This window comes from Spea bombifrons, chromosome 3, assembly GCF_027358695.1.
Source record: "Spea bombifrons isolate aSpeBom1 chromosome 3, aSpeBom1.2.pri, whole genome shotgun sequence".
In the NCBI taxonomy this organism is placed as follows: domain Eukaryota; kingdom Metazoa; phylum Chordata; class Amphibia; order Anura; family Pelobatidae; genus Spea; species Spea bombifrons.
The window spans coordinates 23935414-23961153 of NC_071089.1; the positions used below are offsets into that span (position 1 = coordinate 23935414).

The window sequence follows — 25740 nt, forward strand, 5'->3', positions numbered from 1 at the left end:
GTCTCCCTCGTATGTTTAAGATCCTATAGCCTAGGGTGTGTTTTCTGGTAGAAGAATATTTTTGTAGGAGCCTCTGATACCTGTTACGTGGGCCAACATTCATAGAGCAAGCCACAGAGTCACTTTAACATCGGTGGTCTCCTCTTCATGTCTGTCCTCAAACGTTAGCCTTTGGCGGTGTGAGATCACCAAAACCCGAGTTCCGTTATATTTTATTATGTTATTTTTGGTTGTAATTTAAAAAATAGAAGTCCATCTTGAGTCATATTACTGCTGTGCATTAAGTGAAAAAGATTGAATGGTCATTTAAATCACTTGATGTGACACATTATTATAAAAACTCTATCCCAGTTGATGCGGAAGTTACCTTTTTATAGATTGACATTTCGTAATAATCTTTGCATATGCACATATTTTCCCCATCCTCCCATCCCAGGCTCCCCGGTTGGAAGCACAGGTCATCCTCGGATCTATCATTTGCTTTCCAAACATTTATAAGGACCTACCTTTACTAGAGCCGTCCCAGGGAACTAGTGAGATCCTTACAGAACATGAAGACATCAAGGTATGATATGTGCTTTTACAGAAGAAAGCCAATGGGGAAACTTTTAACTTTTGTAGCCAAATCAGACTGGGTGCTGATAATTTTTGTACACGGCAGACATCTTGCAAAGGCTTCTAATAACCTTTATCAATGTCTTTTGAAGTCTAGGCCAGATAACCAAGTATGTTTCATTAATTAAAAGCACCTACATTTACCCGCAACCAGCTGGTAAAATAAATTCTTTAGACCCTTTCAGAGTGTAATCGCTGTTTTCTGATTCTGACCAATGCCTTTGTTTTAACATTATAGAAAATAGCGGTTTATAATTACATTCTTCATACAATAACCACTTAAGACCTCGCATTGCAGGTCATGTGTTACATTTTTAGGCTTTATATCAATGTTCCTTGATTTTGTAGGCCATCTTAGTGAATATTTTGTTGAAGACTGCCAGGAACGAGCCCAGCGAAGCAGCCAGGTGAGCTGCTTACAAATCTATAGTTATAAGGAGTTACATTACAACTTCTCCATAGCAGAACGATCAATGTTTTCTCAGCAAAATTAGTCACCCTGATTTTTGTTTTGTCTTCAGGTGTATTGCTGTATGTTGTCTTGGAGTTTGGATCTGTGAAGAACTTGTAGAGAACACAAATCATCCTCGGATAAAAGATGCCATCAATGTCATTGGAGTAACGTTGAAGGTACCTCCTTTTTGTAACCGGTCTATCTTAATCAAGATTAAGTAAACCAAACTGTTCTGGAGAAATAATTATCAGCGTGTGAGAGGCAAGTAACCCAGTAATGCAGTGTCCCAAACGATATGGCTAACAAAATGTTGAATACGCACTGACTGGTCTTGTTAAACATATATTTGCCAAAAAAGACTATAATAACATGGAAAAGATACAGTCAGCTCACTGATTTCACTATTATGAAGATCAAACCCCAGTGAGATTCTCCTGCTTAATGCATACGTAAAGTCTACGCGCTGATTTACTACACACTATACAGGGCCAGATTTACCCCTTTTTTATGGGAGAAGCTTACTGGAGTTAGACCTTCATAATGCACAGTGATACCATGGAGTTGAAATGTTCAATCCTCCAGCAAACTTCCTATTTAGTGAACATGCCCCAAACAGTACATTTTAAAGCACCAAACCAACTGCTTGGTTGAAAAGGTTTTAAGGGTGTTTTTATTATCTGCTACCAGTACATGGTTTTAGTGATCATAGTTGGTCAGACTTTCCTTAACCTTGTGCCATCTAATGGCTGTAAGCCTCAACCAAGTGACTCCCTCGCTCTATAGTGTATTGGCTTCATGTATAATTAATAGAGAATGCCCTGTGTGCTAATCCTTGCAAGGAAGCGATGCTTTCAGACAAATAAAAAGACTAGTGATGATAATTTTCCTCTATCAGTAGAGGAGAAGAGGATTGAACTCTTGGCTCGTTCCTCCATACACGCCACACCTCTTTAGGAATAAATCGCTTCCCTGGATTACCCGACTCTGAATTAATGACGACTGGCTGGGTGTTGGGTTACTTTTGGATGGTGGACAAAAAAAAAAAAAGCTTATACAAGCAGCTGTCTTTTGTTCGCTTGTTTTCCGTGTAAGAGTGGATCCAGCTTCACATCTACACATGTAGCGATTTCCTAATGAGAACTCCTCTCAATAGAACAGAAGCACCATTAAACACAAAAGAATGTGTGGCTGAATCATTTTTTTTCTGTGTTACTTAGCATTTGAAGGGCATGAGACAATCATGAAAAGATGAACTCATTTATGTGTGATTTATTAAAAAAAAAGGAAAAATGCAGTGTTCGTTTTATTCAGCATTTAACCTGTTCATAACCTATAGGAGGAATACACAGATTCCTAACTTTTGGTGAGAAAAAATTCTTTCGGTACAATACACTCTTATAAGTGTTTCCATTTAGCCTATGCTACTCAGGTCATCGGATGGGCACCAGATGATAAAATGTCTCCTAATGTATGCCTCAGATTCTACAAGAGAAGGACGTTTATATGAAACTGCTCTAAAGAATTGTATCCACGACTCTGCAGGGGTCAGAAATGGACAGTTTGAAAACCTCCTGCATTGTGATAAACATTCCACTTTAATGAAGTGAAAATTGTGCTTTTCTCTTTGTTTAGTTCATCGTTACCTGCTCTGGTAAAATAATCCCTGGTTCTCTTACCAAAGACATAGTGATAATACAGCTAAGCCCAGCAGTGCAGACTTAACCCTTATCGCTAACCGGATTAGCGCAGAATCCTGTAATAGTGTAGGAAAGTAGTGTGTCGCTGCTTCAATAGTCTTGTCCCTTTTGCTAACAGGCTTTTCTGCTCATAGTCGCTCGGTTTCTTGCAGTTCAGCACCATGGACAGATACCGGCTTTAACCTCTGTCCCACGTGCACGGCAGCCAGCAATAACATTACGCTAAATTCCCTTTAACCCACGTGCACTGTTCTGTATGTCTGTAATGCTGTGATCCGCTTGCTTCATTATTTTCAAACATCCAGCAATATATATAAAACAATGACATTGAAACGGACACTTTTAATGCTGTTTTCTTTATGATTTCCGATTGGTTTATCTTTCACAGGTTTCTGTTTAGCGCATTCAGTTTTGTGCTGATTTCTTATTATGTTCTCTATGCAGCTTCTAGATAAGAGTCTTCTTTTTCTTTTTTATTTATTTTTTCTGGAGCTTATGACAGCTAAAAATGTGCTTTCCTTCCAGTAGATGTCTGATATCTGTAATATCATTATGCTTTTGAACAGACCTTATTAAAAATATGTCTTATGTTTGTAGCATTTTAAATTTAGACTTTAATGACATGTTTAAGTACAAATAATTTAGATTTATTTATAAGTTGTTAAGAAAAATGTTTCGTCTTAAGGAACATTAAGGATGGCGTACTAACGGATAAAACCCCATTAGGGTTCACACAGTTCCTCGGTGAAATCCACTAAGAATATATATAATGTGTGTGTTAGTATGTCGGCAGAGCCCTTTGCTTGTGTTATCAGCCTCTGTGTTTCCTCGATAAGTCACATGTCATTTTTTTCCCTCCAGTTTCCGAACAAAACCGTTGCTCACGTGGCCTGCGACGTCCTGCAGCTTTTGGTCTCCTACTGGAAAGAGCTTCAGAGCACAGACTTCCCGCTCTCCCGGAAGATCACAGAAGTATGTAGTCAAAAGGGCCAGATATGCATGTTACCCCTACTCGTTTATTGTTATTGTTGCCTCTACTCACTCCAGTGCTCCAAATGAAAGGTCAGAGGTTGTATTTAAATTCTTAACTGAATGTTTTTATGGTTATGTAGGTGCCAAGTTTGTCAGAAATGTTTAACACTGAAATTGCCATGTCTTCATGTGAATTGGCATGCAGCCCGATTGCCTCATCCTATCTCCTAAAGTGACACTGATTTGTATATAAAACGCCACTCAGAGATGTACTTGCCCTGTTCTTGGCTTGACCCGAATCGGCATACCCGTGGCATCTACTTTCCCCACAGCTACGCCATCTTTCTCTTTCATCTTTCTCTTAAAGGCGGACATAGCCAGGCACCGCATATTGCAGAGACCATGCCGGCTCAGCACAATCCTCCATGGTGTAAATGGGCCTGTTGGAGCAATCATCTTCCTTGTAACTGGCCCATTTAGCAGTGGCACACAGAGGTCTTGACTGCCCAGTAGAGCAATTTGTCATTCCCCTGTACCTAATCCCATGCCAGTCCCCTAGTCTCTAAGTAATGTGCCTTAGCCCCTTTAGTGCTCCCTGCTGATGGGTAGTAGTTGCTGGGAGCCCAAATGAGTATATTTTCTAGATGAAACTCTAGATGATTTCTGTGAATCAATGTGAGATAAATGAAGAAAACATGAATTCTAAGATTCTATGTAAAAAATCTAGGTGTTACGGTTACTTTCAAAGTGGAATATATACCAGCTGAGGTTTTCTCATAGTTGTCAGTAGATTATGAAGATGGTAAGATCTTTTTCAAATAAATGCACACAATACAAAGCACATCTATGAAATCTGGGTGTACTCATCCAAGAGAAATACCTTTCTTTATACTCGCTAACCAGACTCACTTCACACCACAGAGACCCTTGACTGACAGTCTATGATTAAAGGACCTCTGCTGTATGCATTCTTCATGCCTCAATAATGTTGGGTTCTTATGCCCACTGAACTCCATCGTGTGCTTTTGAAGTGATGTCAAGTGAGCACAGAACCCTCCAGAGTGCACATTAATGATGTCTGCCACCTTCCTGATATACGGAGCAGCCTCCTACACTTAGACCAACTACCTGCTTCACTAATGAGCAAACTTAGCTAACTAAATATTCCAGCGACATGTCTCAATGAAGAAACACTCTACCAGCACAATCAATACTCGCCAATAATTTGCTGTATCTTTTAGAGAAAACATTAGTTGTTTTAGTTAGCATGATTAATTAAGTAAATGCTTGGACATGATTGTAGAACTCATCTGCATTTTATCTATCCGTTGTCTAGATTCTGGTGGCCACCATTTCATTCCTTTTGCCTAGTGCAGAGAATTCCTCGGTGGAGACTGATAAAAAGGTAATCATAGTTAACTGGGGTTTGTTTTCAATGAGAAAGCCGAAAATTATCGCATCGCCACGGTGGTTCCAATACGAGAAACTCATGGAATAAAATCCAGGAGCAGTGAAAGAAGGACTCCCTGTCAGCATCTAGCTGATTGGCTGAGATCCACGTCAAACAACATTAATAAAAGTTAATCCAACAAACGTTATTTGAAAAAATAAAAATAAAACTCCCTGTAAGGACCAACATTTTAAAGCTTGTTCAATGTGAATTCCTATGGGTAACTATGTCCTTTAACCTAAGCATTTCCCATAACCACTTATCCCTCTAAGTAACAGTAGAAGAAAATGAAAAAAAAAAGTTTGACAAGGTGAGAATGATTATTGTGGAGGACACATAATTAGTATTAAAACTAGACAGCTTGCTTTTTTTTTTTTTTTTTTTTTTTAAATGGCGTTTTGCAAGTACTTGTTTGCAGGCGTCTGTTTTCTTTCATTCATATATATATATATATATATATATATATATATATATATATATATGTACTTAAACGTTTTCAGACTAGAACAAAAATGCCCATTTTCTGTAAGAAAGGCCATTTTGTCTGTGCAGTACGGATCAGTCCACACTTCTGGTATTTCTATTGCCTGCCATTTTGCTGATGTCTGGAATAAGGACAAAAGGCTATATTTAGGAAATATTCACTTCTGCATTCCCACTTGAAGCCGAACTGACATTTGCTGTCCATTCTCTGACATACAACAGACCTGATTTTTCAATTTGTTGGAGAATAGAGAAAAGCTAGGGGAACAATGCTTGTATAATCATAAACCTTTGCTCTTTGCCAGGGTGTGTTTATTCCAGACTGTACCCTTTAGAAAAGAGTAAAGCAAGTTATGTTTTTTTGTGTGTTATCTCCCATAGCAACCAGAGAGTATTAGCAGGGGAAAAACATCACCAACCATAATTCCTTATTTCCGTAATTATCCAGGTTGTATAATGGTTGCATATAACACCATAATGTAGTAGAAGGGTTTTAATGACTGCTTATTTAAGATCTGATTTACTATCCGCATTTATCAGCCTTTCCGCAATATTCCATGAGCTTTTGGTTTTTCCAACTTTTTTCTCTTCAGCTATTTAAAGAGCAGCAAAGGTACACAAAGAGTAGACTTCTGGTGTTTGTGATATCACTAGACTTGCTTGGGATCAATCACAAACTTAGATCTATAAAATGCATATGTGCTAACAGTGTGCTTTGTTTCTAGTTTATAGTCTCCCTATTACTTTGCCTGTTGGATTGGTGCATGACTCTCCCTCTGAAGATCTTACTAGAGCCAATATCTACATCTGCCCTCGAAGAGCCTCATATAACAAAACCTTCCCTCCTTGACTATATATACAGGGTATGTATGTATGTGACGATCTGTAGGGTTGCTGTCACCATGATCAGCTTTTCACACTAGCAGGTATTTAAATTAGTTTGCCTGACGTTAAATAAATCTTTCTTACTTTTTTAAACATTTTTACATGCATGCAGTTGGGTATTTAGATGTTTAGACCAATAACTGCAATACAAGTGATGTTCCATACCTTAAACTGGCATTATAATAAATGCACCAAAATCTGATTCTAAATGCATAATAAGAAAATGGTAGTATTGGTGAATCTAAAGTAGGGACTCTGATTGTGATTGCAAAGGGCCAAGTGGTTTAATAATTTGGTTTCACATTTTTGTGAAGTATTAAAGAAAAAAGGAAGATGGTTGTTGGTGAAACCAAATTATCAATTTACAGTTATATAATATACAATATATATTATACCAACATTACATGTTCTTTGTATAAGGTAGCTGTTCCTTTGCTGATGAGTAATGTGTGCACACATGCTGTGCCTAAAGCCCCCCTTTGCATGTGAAGGTGGCCAGTGACCAGACCTAAGAAACCAAGAGAAAGCTAATTTGTAGTGAGGAATGTAGGTCAGTTATTCTTGTTACCCACTTTAATGCATGTGCTTGTTAATTCAAGGTTTTGCACTGCTGTGTATGTGGCTCAAATACATATACTCAGCAAAGTCAGTACATACTCAGCCTGGCTGATCTCTCATCAATGGATTATGATCCATTTCTGCCCCTGGGAACTGTAAGGAATACAGAGCCGCCACTGATCTTCTCTTCTGATTTGGGCAATCTTCTTACTGTGGCAGAAGGTGAGTAATCCCTCATCCTCACCTTAAGGTTTTGAAATAGTTCTCTCCAATGAAGCATTGTTAAATAATTCAAATATAATTCATATAGGGACACAATCATGAAACATTTTTAATTAATTGTTTGGGCTTGACCTTATTAGTGGTGTAGTGTGTTAATAAGATAGCTTCTTATGAAACTTTTCTACTTACTTCTATACCTTGCAGTTAGAACTGCATAAGTTTAAAAATGTAATAACACAATCTATTTAAGGTTTAAATAACATGATACCAGTTTATCATTATAGTGTTCTTTTGAATCAGTGATGCTAAACCACCATCACAGACCAGATCAAGTGTTAAATGTTTGAGAGATAATGTTTATAATCTGTTACATTCCGTTTTTAAAGGGGTAATCAAACTGATAGCTTCACTGATTTGTGCCTTAAGATTGAAATGCAGCATTTCATCTAGAGGCACATTTAGTTTTCTGGTGGCAGTAAGGCAACATCACCAGGCATTGATTGGGGTAAACTAGCTTCTCATAGTTATGGTTTCCATGTGTTTTATGTAGAAGACTCTGCAGGACACAGAGAGACAAGAAACGGGCATATAAAACAATATTATTGTTATTATTTATAATCATAATGATATTAGTGCTCAGCCCCTAAACATCATGCAGAATATTCATATGGTAGAGTGACAAGAGCTCTTGTTAGAGGCCAAAGCAATAAACCATTCATTTTTTTTCCTTCTTCTATTGCATTTGTACCTGTTTAGAAAAGAAACGAAGAAACTTGGAACTTATACCTTTGACTGCTCGTATGGTCATGGCACAGCTTATTAACCATTTGGGCCATTACCCTCTTAGCGGAGGCCCGGCCGTCTTGCACAGCTTAATTAATGAAAACCAAGATAACCCTTACGTGGAGGCATCTGAGCTTTCAAATGATGTGTTTAGAAGCCCCAATTTGCAGCTATTTGTCTTCAATGACAGTGCACTTATATCTTACCTGCAAATCCCTGCAGAAAGTACCCCTGGCAGGGATTCATCAGGTGTGCCTGGCGATGTCAGGATAATTGTTAGAGATATCTCAGGGAAGTATTCTTGGGATGCTGGCATCATGTATGGACCTTTAGAATGCCACCCAGTAGCCAAGAAGGAAAGAAGAGCCTATGCTCAATATCAACATCATGAAAAGCCAAGTCTGTCTCAACTTGATATAGTGGATGGAGATGGAGAACTGGATGCTCTCGATACACTGCTTGAAAGGCTTGGGAACATAAGCCCAGAGTGCCTACTTCATGCAGACCTAAAACTGAACGAGCCTGCGTTGCCTCCCGTCGGCATGAGCCGTGAGCAAGAGGAATCGATCATTTTAGCAATTGCAAGACAAAGTGCCTATGAGGCAGAACACATCCAAAGATGCGACTTTGATCCCAGTGTAAAAGTAGCATGTCAGGAAGCACCCAGCACGGCTGAGCCTCAAGCAGCATTTTATTTCTGTAGGCTTCTGTTAAATGACTTAGGGATGAACTCCTGGGAGAGAAGGTACGTCATATTGACATCCATCTTCACCTTTTTAACAGTCAGTGTAGTGGAAGTCAGATGCACGTTCACAAACAGAGCAAAGAACTTCACATAACAAATGGGCAATAATCTTTTTAAACATGATGTAATCAAGACATTCCTGTTTTTTCCATATTTAATATTTTACTTTTTATATTTTAATATTTAGATTTATTGTACAATAAATTGGAAGATACATTCTGCACTGCAATCAAGTAAAGCATTGCCCAACATATGCACATTTATTAAGCATTGTTATACATGCATTTGTTATGTTTCTCCATGCATTATTGTAACAGTTACAAAGTATTTGTATGGCAATGTTTTTATTTTTGGTTACCTTGAATCTTCCTTTAAAAGCCATCCTATATTGCCTTTTTCTAAAATTAATTGAAACTTCTTTTTGTAGGAAAAACTTTCACTTGTTAAAGAAAAACTCCAAGCTGTTACGGGAGCTTAAGAATTTGGATTCACGGCAGTGGTAAGTTAAATCCGTTCCCTTTTGCAACATATACTGTTAAAGGTTCGCTGCAGCCACCATATACACTGTAATGCTTATGATATATCTTTTGTGACCACTTTAAATGTTTGTTTAACAAATGCATGGGGGGGTTATGTCTCTTTTCACACCCCTTAACTAAATGCCCTGCACGAGATGTATTCGGTTGAACACATCTCCCTGCATATGCTTTACTTACCTCCTGTCAGATCCGGCACAGGCTAGGGGAAGGCTGCGTGCAGGGGACTGTTTAGACCCCCGTGTGAATGTGTGGAAAGTCCTCTGATTGATTTCAATGAGAACACTTTCCTGCCACTGATTGACTGCTTCAAACTAGAGGACTGCATTGGGAGGCAGGTCCCGCCAAAATACTTGCGGACAGTCTTGCTGGTGTTGCAGGCGGTCAGACGCTGTACCTGCGGGTCGTGGTAATCCTGCGCAGTCCCGCAAGGCTGCCTTCGAGTTGCTCCCTCATAGCGTCTCTTCTCTTGCTCCCCCCAGGAACAAAGCGGAGTCACCTGATGTGACATCACTTCCCGTGACTCCGCTCTGTTCCTGGGCGGAGCAAGAGAAGAGACGCTATGAGGGAGCAACTCGAAGGCAGCCTTGCGGGACTGCGCGGGAAATCTGCAGTTCAGGTAAGGAGGTGGGCGTGATTTGTGGCAGGAGCGGGGCGGGATTGACCACAAATGTGGTGGGAGCGGGCAGGAGTGGAACACACACATTGCGGGAGCGGGTGGGATTGGACAACAAATCAGCGGGAGCGAGATTAAAAAAGCAGTCCCGCCCAGGGCTCTACTTCAAACAACCGCTCACTGGTAAGAAATTTCAGATCATGGAGGAGGATGACAGCTTCTGCAGCATGGTTGCAAATTCTACGTCAAGCAAGTTCTTTTTTTATTTTTGTTTTGTACTCACAACAATTGACGTGCCAGGCAGGTCACGGAAAAAAAGGTGATGACAATAGACATGCCTCACACGTCATGGGATTAAATGATCATAGAAAGCAGCCAACGATTGCTTTCTTTGCTCAGATGGTGTCGCTGCAATTTGTAGTGGTGCCGTGTGATCGATCTCCAATTTAAATTAGATAGCCTGGTGTTTTAGTTTTCAAACATATATGGTTTGATGGTGGTAACTGAATTGGGCTGCTTCAAAGATGTCCCAAATAGGATATTGGTGCAGGATGACCAGATTTGAAAAAAAGAGATTATAATAAAACATTGTTGTTGTTTTTTTAAACTAAGGAAATTTATTTAGAAGATTTTTTCATATTTTTTACCATATTTTTTTATATAGTAAATTATATGATTTGAAAGCCCCTTTTCTCCTGGAAAAAAATATATGTAATTTGCGTGGGTACAGTAAAAGAGAGAACAAAATTACAAGTAAACACAAATATATAATAATGAATGGACCCTGCTCCTTCATCTTTTTGTATTCACATTGTCTGCAAGTTATTAAGTAAGAAAGGTGTGTTTTTGGCATCTGTAACATTTTCCCTTCCTGATTAGTAATTTTAACCTCGGTTTGTGATGCTTTTTCCAGTTTTGATTTGGTTTGATCGGTCTTGCCGGTACGTATATTTATCCTCCAAAAATGAAGTTAGGATGAAATAGCACAAATAATACTTATAATATCTTTGTGTGCTGTTTAGCATGTCAACCTTTTTTTTTTTTTTTTTTTTTTTTTTAATTGATTGGCATGCTCAACTATTTAATGATTTAATTTGTAGGTCTGTTAGTGATTTTTGATGCTTACATATTTGTTTTTATAGGTATTTTTATTAACTTTTTTAGGGGGAGGGGGCAAAATAATAGAGGGCGATTTTGTGACTTAGAAATGGGTCACAAAAAAGTAGGATTGCACAAAACCAATAAGTGGAGCAGAAACGCAGCCAGAAGCTTATAGAGGAAATAAAGGGAAACAACTTTTCTTTCAAGCCTTGCCGCAGAATAAATTGCCTACTACCAAAATACAGGTGACAGATTTGGTCCTGAAGGGCTGTACAAGGTATTCTGGTTCACTCCTGCAGGGCAAGTCAACAGGCTCCCCTCGGTGTCATTCATATCCTTGTAATTCTCTGTCATCCATACATTTATTATTGTTAATGTAAGTCTTTTGTTGTCGTCCATGACGATTCAAGTAAAGTTTTCCTACCAGCTGCTGGATAGCATGCTCTACTGGCTCAACCAGAGCAGCGGGAGAAGTTGTCTTTAGACATTAAATAGAAATAATTTGAGGACAAACAGGCAGTTATGGGAAGTCATGCTGAAAGCACGGCGGCTGCCGAGGCTGTTATAAGTCATTAAACAAGCAGAAATCTTGAAAGCAGCAAGAAACCAATGAAATAATACCTACATTTTAAATCAAATGCTAGTAAGATTTGTTCAGTTTTGTTTGCATGCTCACAAAGAGCCCTGATATGCACCAGCGCAGTGTGATGAAGAATGTTTCTTGGCCAGTAATAGCCCTTATGCGAGCAGTTCCTTGCATTGTAATTGTAAACACTTTAGTAAATTTTAAACAGATTCACGGCTCCATAAAATGAATCCTAAAACAGTTGGCCCTTTGCCCACAGCTTTCACAAGAGTTAATGCATGAAAGCAAAGACAATAGGGGTTTTGTCCCTGAATACGTGCAGAACATGCGCCGTCGTAAGGTTTTGGGCTTGTTCGTTCCCTCTCCTGATTGCTATTGTTGTGTTTTATGATGGCCTGTCTACGGCCACAACACTGGATTGGAGCGGTCTCCTTACGAGCGGGCCATCGAGTAGTTTTGGACACAAGTGAACGGAATAACTTATGTGCCCTTAAGGTAGGATTTGTTATTAAGTCAAATTCTCCCGTCATCTGTAAATCAGAAATGCGTTATTGGTTTTATCTCAGCCTACAGCCTTTCTTCATTTTATATGAAGCCTCTGTGTAAATACAATAAACCAGCTTCGCGGAGAATTATTATTCATAATTAACGCCATATAATTAGAAATTTGGGAAGAGTGGCCCAAATAGGCAAGCCTGCAATGCTTGCTATTATAAATAGCGATTGGTCCTACACCCCGCTCAGCCTGAAGAAGGAGGATTGATTATTTGTAACCTACGCCAGGATCATCATGCACTATTCATGATGATTGTGTGCCAAGGGAGATAGATTTCCTTTTGTATACACCAGCTGAAAAACAGCGGCCGCAACAAGGAGTTTGCCAGGGAATGGAAACTTTTTTAATATCTGGGCTTTATTTCATTTTCACAGCTTGTGGCAGTCTGCCCGCTTTTCAATGCATTTAAGCAAACTTCTTCATGCACAGTTAATTGGTCCTGTTAGACTTTTAATAGCTTGGCATTGTGTCAGCTAATGCAGCAGGACGGCTACAAAGGAATACAGTCCACCGTTTGTGATAAATCACAGCCTCGTCATCGGCTCTGTCCCAAAAACGGAATCATTTCAGCGAGTGTGTGTTTGCCGGTTTCAAGAGCGAAGTATTAATATGCGATATGGGCTCATTTGGCGCCGCTAAGCCCTGTGGCTCTTTCTTGGATGTAGCTCGCACATTGCGTTTGGCTAGTGACTCAGAATAGATTTCCTAAGCAGCAAATACCCAATGCATATTTCCATTCCGGCAGCTGCGCCATCTGTGTATTATCCTGCGTTCAATCATTCATATCGAGGAGCTGCGTTGGTGATAAAGCTCGAGCGCTGCAGAACCACAAATAAAGCTTTGCATTGGGATAAAGAGTGCATTTGGCAAGTAAAACGAAGGGCTGTGTGTGTCTGTAATAAGAAACATGCCGATAAATATCTGCAGGCCTATAGTTTTTGAAAGTTACCCACTCAACTGTCCTTTCGGGTCATTGATTAAGTATTTGTTGATGGCTCCTTATTTACTGCCTTGGTCATCATCGGTTTGTTTTTTTACATTCACCCCCCCCCAGGGTAATTCCTTACTCTGAGAAAACATAGGTTAAAAGTATTTAGAAAGGGATTAAAGTTTGTAGGACCTTGAAAGGTACAATCTACAGCTGAAATCCGTTTTCATACCCTGATAAACACCTTTAACATCAGCTTTAGTCTTGTGAATGCAGACTTGTCTGGTGCTAGAGTGTTCTGCAACCTCTACAAACACGGAGCGCTCAGTTTGCTCATAACTCCTGTAAACAGATTTACTCTCTCATGTGTTGAGTCTTTTCTTTCTTTTTTCTTTTATATAGCTGTGATGAATAAATAAATATGTCGGCACACAAATGCCATTGATTACAGTTGTAGTCTAAATCATCTGGCCGCCCCATTCTCCAGTGCTAGTTTCTATTGTAATTACTAATTATAAATTCTGAAAAGATAATGATTTTAGAAGCTAATGAAGATGGTGAAGTGTTTCTGGCTAATCTGAAGATAATACGTTTCACTAAAATGATTTAAAATAATTCCTAACTCAATTGTGTGTGTTAATCATGTTTCTAATGGACAAGCCTCATTCTGGGTGACCTAGCTGGGAATAGGTGTCTTGTGTCGGTGCGGTAGTGGTGGTGTTTTCAGGAATTTGGGCTATAAATGAGCGGACGGTGACGTGACGTATGATTGATCTATATTTGCAGTAAGCCAGACCAGTTCATTGACCGCAAGTGCATTGAAATCTACGTTTCCCCACAAAATTAACCTATAAAAGTCTGGCCTTCCTAACAGGATTAATTTATTTTTGAGTTACAGTTGCCACTTTTCTTCTTCGTGTTATTCTGAATGATGTTTCCTTTGTATACGAGATATTATTAAGCGCCAACACTGGCAGGATCCTCTAGAAAGAGACCCTCAACCAGCCCTGTATAAAACTTAGAAGGTTGGTCCTTCATAAGGAAGGACCGGTTGCTGATTGGACCATACCATTGGTAGCTATGGGGATAACACTAGTTTTTAAACTTTGCATCACTATGGGTTTTTGTATATTACTCCCTCTGTTTTAATTTCCACCTTGGTTGGTTTACAAAGATGTTTCTGTGAAGGTTTGGTTGAATCCAGCCTCAAGATTCTTCTCACAACAATTTATTGTCATAAAGATGTGTTCCTATCAATTTTGAGATGTCGAGTAGGCATCAGAGTTTAGATTAAGAGGCAGGAGATTAAATTATAGCAGGGATTCTTCCCCCTTAGTTAATCGCCCGTCTATTGATGAAGGCAAACATTAGCCTTTTAAAGACATGCAGCGATCGGTTAAAGAAAATCCATAGAACAGCTAGGATCCCCCTTCTTGTAGTATTTCACGTTGTAACCTTACCTTAGCTACTTGTCAATTGGCAATTTAAGGCACAATTCCAAATATTCAAGTAATTATTTTCATTTATGGTTATGTAAAAATCAGTTCTGCTGGATTACGTAAAGACTGGCATTAAGTGTTGAGCATGTCGGCCCCCAGGAGCTTCTATATGTATGTAAAATATGTATGCTGAAACTCATCAAGCACCTTCTGCCATCGTCGGTGGCCACAGGAGAACCCTGGGACATCACGCTATTGTGATTGTGCACGTTACGAGGTTAGGATTCCTGCCTGAAACACAAAAGTCTGCGTGTGTTTTTCTGAGAATCGCACATAATTGAGATTTTCCATTATAATGTAACGTTATGTCAACCTTAACCCCATGAAGTAATTTTCCTTCCGAATGTCTGTTTTTGTATTTTAGACTGTTTACACTCTGAATAACAAGTACTTAAGCTATTTGTGTCCCTGACTTCCCAGTTCACCTAATTACACATACGCAGTTTAGCTGTGACTGCGGAGCTCCCTGCGAGGGCAGGGTGAATTGATCTCTCCGTTTATGTGTAGTAAGATTCCCGTCCGGGGGTAAAGTATATGCCAAATTCACATGTTTACCTTGTACCTTTTTCTTCTGTTTTAAATGAATTGCTCTTTACTTTTATACAGCCGGGAAACCCACAAGATTGCTGTATTTTACATTGCTGAAGGACAAGAGGATAAGTGCTCAATCCTCTCAAACAGTGGTGGAAGCAAAGCCTACGAGGATTTTGTAGGTGGACTTGGATGGGAGGTAATTAACATTGCTTTGATAATCAAGAGTGCATTTCCCATAATGATTATCTCTCTTTATGTTTAATAATTCAATTTTTACCCAGTAGAGCAAATGACGATATACCACTATGGCCCTCGCTGCTCATGAGCCAACATATAATTACCAGATATTTTTATGCATCTCCATAAAACCATCTGGCACATCTTATTTGTCAGTAAATTTGTTTGTTTTGGTTTTGTGTTTTTTAACCCATAAATAGTCTATTTCATTGTCACAACCTGTAGGTCCTAATGAGCATTCTGTCTTCATGATTCAGGTGGATCTGTCCACTCACTGTGGGTTTATGGGTGGCCTGCAGCGGAATGGGAGTACAGGGCAAACTGCACCATACTATGCTACCTCTACTGTTGAAGTCATTTTTCATGTGTCAACAAGAATGTTATCAGATTCTGATGATTCACTCACCAAAAAGGTACATTTCAGTTCTTTTGACATTTCTAAGCTGTAGCAATGTGTACTTAGGCACAGTGTTGTGCTGTCCATAAATCTGAGTAAAGCAGGTAGTTGGCAGGAGAAAAATTTCATCAAACATAATATGACAGCACGAGCTCCACCAGACGGCAATTGCTGATTGTAATCTGGTCCATGCACGCCTTCATTTTAGAACAGATCTCTTGCCACTATGAACCATCAACAAAGGCAGCATTTCCAAAAGTGACTCAGGAAACCAGGTCAGAAACCCTGGGCAGAAAGTGTCTAGAACATCTTTCATTAATGTGAACAATAACAAGGATGAGGTCAAACGAACACAAACCAAAACACAGGTTACCCGTATTTGCAGTGTAACTCAACGAAGTGTCAAAGTAGGTGACATATGGTCCAATCCGCAATTGTCCTACAGACCGCTGCTAAATCTTGGCCATCCTAGTTGTGGCAGCATTATAGAGGCCTGAACGAACTATTGTGTGTGTGGACATAGTAAGAAGGTGTACAACATCGACGTTTCTACAGATCTTTTAACCTTCTCCCAAAAAGCTTGAGCATGCCAGAAGCAGTGATGCAAATTGATCTCCTCTTTTTTGCGTTTAGGGTAGTAGCCCACCTGGATAAGGCCTGTACGTGTCTGGCACTTAGGTGACCAAAATGCCACGTGGACTAACTTGAGCACCATTTCTAAATAAGAGGCTGGAACATGTTTGGCATTTATGAGATCATGTTCCAATTGGGGCACTTTGGAAATCCATCTGAAAACTAGGGAGGGTTGCGTGACTAGATAGTGAGACCCCCTGGTGGAAGTTAGGGTTTTGACCGGTGTTGCAGGGAGTGACGTCCAAACCATACATAAGTGTTCATTAGCATTCAGGTGGATATCTTTTGATTGTGTTTGTGTTAAAAAGCCAGTCATTGTGGTGTGTAACAAGGCTGCCGCGTTATAATCTCCAACCTCTGGTGAACCGACCTCTAGGTGTGATGGTCTGCTGTAGTTTATGTAAACCTGGCTGTATAAAGTTGTAACTTAAACAGATTAAGCAGCAACTGCAGAACAACATGTCTGTTAGTACAGTAACTTAGGCGCCTATTGCTGTATTTGGCCATGTCTTAGCACTTTTCACTAAACTGCTCTTTATAAATGTGCCCAGTACTTGCACTCAAGATACACTGACATAAAACTACTATTTAGATCACAAAGTTACTACTAGCGTGAATAGCAAAGTCAAAGTTAGACTTATATTTTCCTTGTTATCGTTCCTACTATTTTTTTCCCCAAGACTTAGAGAACTTCTATGTTTTCTTGGCACTTTCCTAGTGATTTGCTATGACAATCTTGACATAAATCATATTCTTTCCACCTAGGTTTTGACTGTTCTCTGCACATAAGCAATACTTACCCTGTTTTGAAGCCCTTTTAAATATATAAATTAGCATTTCGCACACAACAATAATTAACCATCAGAAGCGGCACTGGGTAAGCTTTATCCACCAAGTGTTGTGTTCACATCTGATTGATGCACTAGGATTAAAATCTTGACTTTTCGAGCCAGACAGTTGTGGATTTACGAGCAGCACGCCGCCACATTACCCGACACCACGGTGTATGACCGTCCTGATGAATCCAGCCAGGGTTTGGCCCCCTTGTCAATGTGCCATTTAAACATTATTGGATGCCTTGGTTTCGGCAGGATGCTCCCCCGCCGGAGCAACCATGAGTCAGATGATGCCTTTTTCAGTTCCAAGATTTGTATTCATTAAGAATAAACATTCTTTATCACGGTGTCTCTCGGCCAGAATAAAAATCAATCAAACAAACAGCTTCCTTCTTGTGCTGGCTAAATTGCAGCCCACCATTTTTTTTTCTTTAAAAGGGATTTATTTGATATTTGGCCACGTTTGTGATAGAACCTTTATTTCTTCTTTGCAGAGACCTGGATGCAACCCCGTAGTGAACCCTTGCTCCTTTGCTGTAGAAATTTGTTAGCTATTTCGAGATTAGATTTTTAGCAGCTAATCTAACTGCTGTAGGGGTTTGTAAAGTGGGGACAGGGTTGTGCTATTGGATTTGTCCAATTCATTTGACTCCAGGACTATAATTGCACTTATGTCTTACCAGGCTTTTATAGCCCGAGGCTGGCCGGCAGCAGAAAAACAAATTGGCACTGATACAGTAAGAGTGAAAGGGAATGAAAGGAGCACATTATTAGTCTCCAGGCACCGCTGTTCTGGCAGGAAGTTTCTCGGTTAATTTACAAATAAAACTTAGATTTTAGGATGGGCACACTGTCAGCAAGACAATGAGGTTGTCAGGCTCGAGTCTCTCAGTGAAAGCAGCAGCCGTGCCTACTCAAGAGCAGGAATTCTTCAATCAAACAGACAACTTCTTGCTGGAGCCAGCTGGCCATGTAATGCAATTAGCAGGAAAAAGAGGTCAGACCATTAGGTGTGTGCCATAACCAGTGTCACTAGTGGCGTGCTGCCCGGCAGCCGGCATGCTAGATAAAGGAGGGGGGGTCTGGATGGCCTTTTCAACTATTGAATGAGAGTGGCGCATGGATAGCCACTTAAACTATTATGTTGTTTTCCTAAGACTTGAAAAATGAGCGTTTGTTCTGGAGTTGACAACAGTCGCATTCTGAAGCACAAGCTGCTGCCGGAGAGATGTGCTTCAGACATGATCATTAGCAGCAGCCTTTACATAGACATGAATGACATGTGTGTTCCTGCGCTGCCTGACCTGGCCACCTCTGATGGGGACTGAACTGCATTTGCACTCTCCTCTCGGGTCTGCTAGTCTGTTACTCTTACGAGTGTCCTGATGTGTAATGGCCGTCGTTTCAGAAAGGGAGAGAGTAAAGTAGCCCGGAGCGCTGCTTTGCAGCCCGTGACATTTCTGAAGGACCTACTCTTGCTAGTGTGTACCCCCTAACTTCATTGTTCCATAGGGAAATGCATTATTTAAGGAGACCCCATCACTAAGAAAAAATGCCTTCATGTGCTTATATGGCATTGAATTGTATCGTACTGCATAAAAAAAATGTTTGCTTTATTTTGAAAAACTGAATCAGAGAGGCTTTTATTGAGATGTTATGTTGAACGAAAACTTCAAAAAAAATATTAAGAAAGAACAACCATGGGCAAACACTATTTATATAAAAAAAAAGCAAAACATTTTTTTATCTCAGACTCTATAACGTATTCTATTCTCCTTTTCTTTCTTCTCAGCTCCGTCACTTGGGAAACGATGAAGTTCACATTGTGTGGTCGGAACACACTAGGAACTACCGAAAGGGTATTATACCTACAGACTTCGGAGATGTTTTAATCATAATTTACCCTATGAAGGATCATATGTTTTTTATAGAAATAATGAAGAAACCAGAGGTTAGTGCAGACACCTACGTTACATATGTTTTCTGTGCAGTTTGTGTATTTCCTTCCATATTTGAAAGTGACCACACTGTGTAAATATTGAAAGTGTTAATCATTCCTATTACTCCAACTCCAAGTGATTTGCAACTGTAGAAGAGTCAGGTGGGGTTGGCTTTAGTAAGATAAAAATGTAGGGTATGTGCTAGAAGAAAGAAAGAAAGCTATTTTCCACTGGTGTTGAGGTTTTTATGTTGATCTGTGGTTTGTCATCGGAGGGGTTCTAAGAAATAAGTTTAGTCAACAAGAGCTAAGTAAAGTTAACTACCCAGATGTAAAATAAATAGTTTTGGGACAAAAAGGGTTGAAAGGTGCAAGAGATTATACAGTGGGAGGAGTAGATATGGTGATTAGGGTCAAAAGCAAATGATACTGTGAAAAAGTGAAAGGGAAAGCTTATAGTGTCCCTTCTACCCCTATTATAGAAGAATGCATATTAAAGTACTCCGTGAGTAACCCTAACCCTCTGTAAGTACGTTAATATACAAAAACCAACAAAAAAAACACAAAGAACTTACACAGAAGTTAAAGCCATGCTGCGAAAGCTTCCCTTGTTTCTCCATGATTTGAAATTACTTGCCGCTGATTGGCTGTTAAAGCTGTCAACCAGTGGCAGTAAGTACTTCCAATGAGACCAATGTCCTGTCACTGATTGACAGCATAGGCAGCCAGTCATTGTCAAAGAAAGGTGCTCCCATTGTACTCATGAGCACCGCATGCAGCGTTCAGCAGGAACAGCCCGGATCTGACTCAAGGCGAGTACATCGCATGGAGAGAGATGCATTCGGCTGAATGCATTCCCTGCAGAGCATTTCACGGGGGGGGGCAAGTGCGTTTGGGGGGTTCTGCAGTGTCAGCCCATGTATCTTCATAATGGACCAAATGAAAATTGAAAGTGCCCACGCACCTATCATATGCATTAAAATGCGTGTGTTGGCTGGAGAGTACCTTTAAGACAATGGCATTTATTTTTATTAAGATTGCATTAAATGGAGTAAAAAGGAAACAAGTAAATGGTTCAGCCGAAAAAGCATGTCTAAGGTTTAGAAACTCAGATCTTACGTGGCAGATACAGATACAGGTTGTACATTTTAGACATTTTTATGTAGTGTTTGTTTTCTATCCAAATACCTTAAAATTGGGATCGATGGAGAACTTTTATTTAATGCTGCTGCACCAAGGTCCGGCACATATCTAATGGGCATGTAGGATAAGATCGACAAAAGAAATCATTGATGCACTCTTCTATTTGGGAAACTTGGTGATCAAAGCCGGCTCTCAAGTGCAAAAAGCATGCATCTAGAGATGGTAATGCAGCTGTCAAGGACCTTGGCAACAAGATAAATGAAGTACTGAGAGATCCGAAATCAACAATCATTAAAGTACTTTGAAATCCTGTTCAATAATGCTTTTTGCATAGACTTATTTGGGTAAGAGGTAATACATTTACAAGTCAGCGGCTGTTTGTATTACCACATTTCTTTGCATCAGCTCCTAGAATCATTCTGATGGATTTGTGTAATATTTTGAAGGATTTTGGTGTTACAGCACACAATGCTGACAGATTTTCACATAATTGGATGCGCGGCATCATGTTATGACCTTTGCGAGCACAGCATTGGGGAGAAAAATAGGGAACGTGGTGCTTCGCGCTGCTGTACATGACTTCAGATTGTTGGGTTACCCTGAGAGCAGCAGCATTTACCTATACATGTTGCAAGAACGTACCCCTGCTAGTGAGGAGGGTGCAAGTTACTTGCCGACTTAATATTTTTTACTATAAAAAATTTACTTTTCCATTTTTCCCTTTTTACTTTTGTATTTATTGCGTGTGGCGGTCCAAACATTTACGGAATTTTATGCCGAAACGTGCCCCTTATTTCTGAACCCTCCCTAGAGGGATGTATAAAAAGGCTTAGAGATAAGTGTTTGCTGATATGGGCTGCTTTCGAGTGTTTATTAAAGCTTATTATATAGCAGAGGAATTTACAATGAGGCGATAAGTGTTCATTAGCATACAAAATGACATCACTGACAATACATTTAACGCTTATGAATATGTAATTGTCTCATTTGCATAATCTCTGGTGTGAGTGATGTTATCTCTTCGCTAAAACCTGGCAATATCGCGGCTTAGGGGAGCTCATCGCTGCCTGCAACATGCAGGAATACAAAACAGCTAATCAGAAACGGCTCTCAAATCCGGTCCTTGGGAGCTTTAGACATGTCTAAAGGGCTTCCCTGCATGAGCACAGGTGAGTGAAGCCATCAGTAGACACTTTCTCTCACCCGGAGGCCTGATACATCAGTTTCAAAAGCCTCAATCTTATCTCTGGCAATATCCTTGCTTTATCTCAGGTGTAACTGCACAGTTACTGTACTTTTTCAGTTTAGGCAATTCACAAGTAAGGAAGCCTATCCTCAAACCACGTGTGCTTTAACACATGCGAATTACACCCAACACATCTGCGTCAAAGCCCAGGAATAGGCAAACTATAGCATGCCAACTTCCATGAGCTTCAGCCTTCAATAAGCTCAGCCATCCAGGCTCCACATCTACAGGCTGGCTGCACTTTCTGGGAGTAGTAGTCCGCATCATCTGGCGTGTTAAATGTCTCTCTGTTCAACTGATCTCCTTAGGTTCAGCCATTCTCTTGCATAGATATCATGGGTTGATTATAAATAAAAAAAAAAAAACCACAAGTTTGACATATTGGCATTCAATTTTAGTTTAAATGTTTCCGTGTGCATCTACACCACGTTTTACACACGTACACCACGGCATTCGTACATTCCAGCCACCGTTAAAGCAGGAATAGTTTATATGATGCAAGTTTCTCGCAGAGATCACTTTATCTTCTCTTATCATGATACAAGTGTCTATGGCTGAAAATGAGCTGCTCGCTAGAATTAAGCATGCAAGGGTCATCAAAATGACCATTTCTTTCTTTGTAGTAATAGCTCTCCTGGGCCATGAATTGTCTTTTCGCCACAGCCGGGCTTGTTCTAGTTGATTTATTGTCATATAAGAGTCATCCCTATACTGTGCAAAAATCATTCCAAAGCAATAACAGGAATGCCGACATTTTCAGGGCAAGTGCTGACCTTTTGCTCACCAGCCCCTGAACCTGGGGCTGAATTCTGGAGGCTTGCAGTGGGACACGGTCCTCGTATTCCTTCATTCCCCGGTATCTAAATGACATTCCCTAATCAAATGAAAAGCCTGTCCTCTCGATCAGGTTACCGAATCCATGGCAACATTTGGCTTTTTATATACATAATGTCAGACTCTTTGTTTGCCTTAAACTAAGGACACCTGGAGCAGCGCTAACAGAAATCGATTTAGGCTTAATTGCTTTACTTTAGAATTCGTGATCACCAGTTCAGATGATCTCCTGTTTTTTTTTTTTCTTTTCTCCTCTCCTTGATTAATTAAGCAATATAAAAATCCCAGGCCGTGTCGCAGCCTTTGCTCAACAAAGCATCCGAGCAGGCGACGGTGTGTGCGCATGAAAGCGTTCCGCGTGTCACTGGAGTATGAGGGTATTCCAAACAATAGGCAGAAAAGCCACTGCAGTAGAGGACAAAGGCTACCATCCACAGTCCATGGATACCACCAGGGAAATAGGACGGCTTCCCTGGGACACAGATGCCTCGTTAGACTTCAGCTAGTCAGTGGAGATTCATTCTTGGCCATTTGGCGCAATTATTTACCCGTCGGATGGCGTTTTAAGCGGTGCCGTTCACCACGGACCACATAGATCTCTGTATCGGCTGGTGTAGCTTAGCCACATGTGTTTTTTCCTTGTTAATAGCAAGTACATTTTGCTTACAGAAAAACCCGTGGAATTTTTTGCTTGCCAAGTGCTTTAATTTTCTCTTTTGCTCAAAGGTATATGTGAAATTACAAGTTTTCTTTAGACCATAAATTGCTTGTTGGCGCTTAGACCATAAATTGCTTGTTGGCGCTTAGATATATCGAATTTGACGGATAAAAAAAAATATTCAGCCTTTCTAGTCTGCCCATTTTTCCTGACTTAGAGACTCAGGCCGTAATCGCTCCTTTGTCTTGTCTGAGATCAGGATAGCTTTATTCTCTTAGAACTATTTTTTAAGTTATATTTGGAGTCTAACACATACAACTTATTTATCATCAGAAAAAGTGACATTTCTATGGGCGCTGATGAATCGATGTAGGTTGACACATGTCCCATAACGTTAATTCAACCGATCTGCTAACTATTTGAATGTCGGGGTTCAATTCCAGACCTAAAGATACAATTTTTGGAGGAGTTGTGTCTGCTCCAGATAAACATATGATTTACTGGGCAGATAAACCTTGTACAACTAAAAAAAAAAAAACCTGCCCCAAATCCAGTATTGATCGCTCAAGCGCTGTCGGGGAGTTTTTAATACTGATACATTGTGACAGGTGTCAAGCACCAATCCAGCAGGGCTGCGGACACACCAGGATTTCTGAATAATCCGTGCCTAATTTATCGGTGATTAAACATTAATTAGAGAAATTCTAAACTTGACACTCCTGCTTTAAGTGTTCTGTGCTTTCAATGTTCCCTAAAATAATCATAGAAAACACACAGTGGCTACAAATTCTCTTCTTAAACCGTGCTCGTGGTCTACATATTAATATCTGTCCCTATGACTCCCTATGACTACCAAACATTATGCACAAGTAACGATTGCTGAAATAATTTTACAAATACAGTTTTAACTGTCCGTGCTCTTTATGTTCTAAGATATATACCTAGTTCTCAAGAAACTAAGAGAGAGAGTAAACTGGTTAATTGCTATATTTTCTCTAGTCGTAGGTTTTTTGATGTTTGGGGTAAATCACAGCCTTTAATACTAAAGAGCTATTTTGATTGTGTTGTCCATCAGATTGTGATAGTGATGGGGATCCCAATATATACTGCTTGGTGATATTAGATTTATTACAGACTTTATAAACCCTGCCCTGGACAACATCATTGTAACTTACAAAGTTTGTAAATCTAAATAGAATCTACTAGAATCTAAACAATTATTTAATGAAAAAAACTAGAATTATTATTTGGGTAAATGCACCTATAAAAAAGTGGTTTAAATACTGTTGCGGTTCCATTGAACCTGAGAACAATCGTATAGCTCCAGTGTCAGCTGTGTAAATAATAATTTCATAATTCAAAAGCGAGTTCTTCCAGCCATGAAATATCGTCTCATTCATGGTGCTGGAGCTAGTGCTGGTCAGTTAGGAAGGATAAGCACACAAACACAACGCACACAAAAAAGTGACAGATGGTGCAAATCTGGTGTCAGACCTGACCGTTTTATCCCTGGAGGATCTGGGTGAGCTTATCAAAGTAGCATAGTGCAGGCAGAGGAAGCACTTTGTCTCTCACACAGCGCCTGCTCAATCTGCCCCGCTGGGCTCTTCAGGGAGAGCAGGCAGCCATGACTGGGGCAATCGATCCTCTCGTTTTCATAGGGGCTTTCTGACCTAGCTATTCGAGCATCTCCTCTAGAAGTAGCAGCTTCTGGCATTCCAGCTGCTTTGCCGTTCAGTCCTCTGAATAGTGAAAGATGAAGCAACAATAGGATAAATCTGATCTTGCGTAATACATTTCTCCCCTCGTTATACTGACCACCCTTAGCAAATATGACATGATTATGGTTATAGTCTCAGCTATGTTCCTTGATACTCACCATGGGGTAGATATTTAAATGTTTTAAGGTTAGCCGAATAATTAACCCCTTTAGTTCCGGGGGGTTTTGGTACGTTATGTCTTGTATTTTTACCGTATGTGGGTTTCATTAAGATTCCCCACAAAAATTACACCTCCTTTTTCAGAACAAATATTTATTTTGTTTGAAACCATAAATGCCAAGAATAATTGTCAGTGCTATTATGTAAAAAGCTTTCTTATGCGCTTTAGGTGCATGCATTAGGTGCCGCTCTTGAACAATGACAAGTTTGAATTTGTGTTTGGCAACATCCCCTGATTACAGACATATACCCCACATACTTAAAGGGTTTGGGGGTAATGAATGGGGTTATACTTTGCACATGTAGAGCTAGGTCAATTTAGAGTCCAGGCTGTCTAAAGGAAAGACAGGACATACATATATGTCCTAAAGGGCTTTATTGAATGCTTTTTAGGACGTACAAGTACCCCCGTAGAGGATTAAAGGGGTTAAACATCATTTAAGTATCACTATTCATTTTTTTTTCTCATAGAGCTGATTTTCTTATTTTCTGAGAAAGCAATGGCCTGGCAAACACCACCACATCGAACCCTATAAGCAAGTAATTGGACAGTGTTCAACCTTCTAGTGCTCTAGACTACAACTCTGGAGAGCCCATCTCCTGAATTCCCATTGTACAGTGCCGCAGATGAAACCATATAAATCAATACATAATAAT

General features: G+C 39.9%; 1 protein-coding gene across 3 annotated transcripts in view; it reads left to right on the top strand.

Annotated features, from left to right (window-relative positions):
• The window catches only part of RALGAPA2 (Ral GTPase activating protein catalytic subunit alpha 2), a 132745-nt gene that overhangs the window by 61413 nt on the left and 45592 nt on the right, over positions 1–25740 (top strand). For all 3 annotated transcript variants that reach the window (XM_053461337.1, XM_053461338.1, XM_053461339.1), the window contains 12 exons: positions 437–565; positions 964–1022; positions 1137–1245; positions 3628–3738; positions 5075–5143; positions 6397–6534; positions 7156–7336; positions 8093–8864; positions 9292–9363; positions 15293–15416; positions 15715–15870; positions 19116–19274. In XM_053461337.1, the coding sequence (XP_053317312.1) occupies positions 437–565; positions 964–1022; positions 1137–1245; positions 3628–3738; positions 5075–5143; positions 6397–6534; positions 7156–7336; positions 8093–8864; positions 9292–9363; positions 15293–15416; positions 15715–15870; positions 19116–19274 (2079 nt within the window). The remainder of the gene's footprint in view (positions 1–436; positions 566–963; positions 1023–1136; positions 1246–3627; positions 3739–5074; positions 5144–6396; positions 6535–7155; positions 7337–8092; positions 8865–9291; positions 9364–15292; positions 15417–15714; positions 15871–19115; positions 19275–25740) is intronic.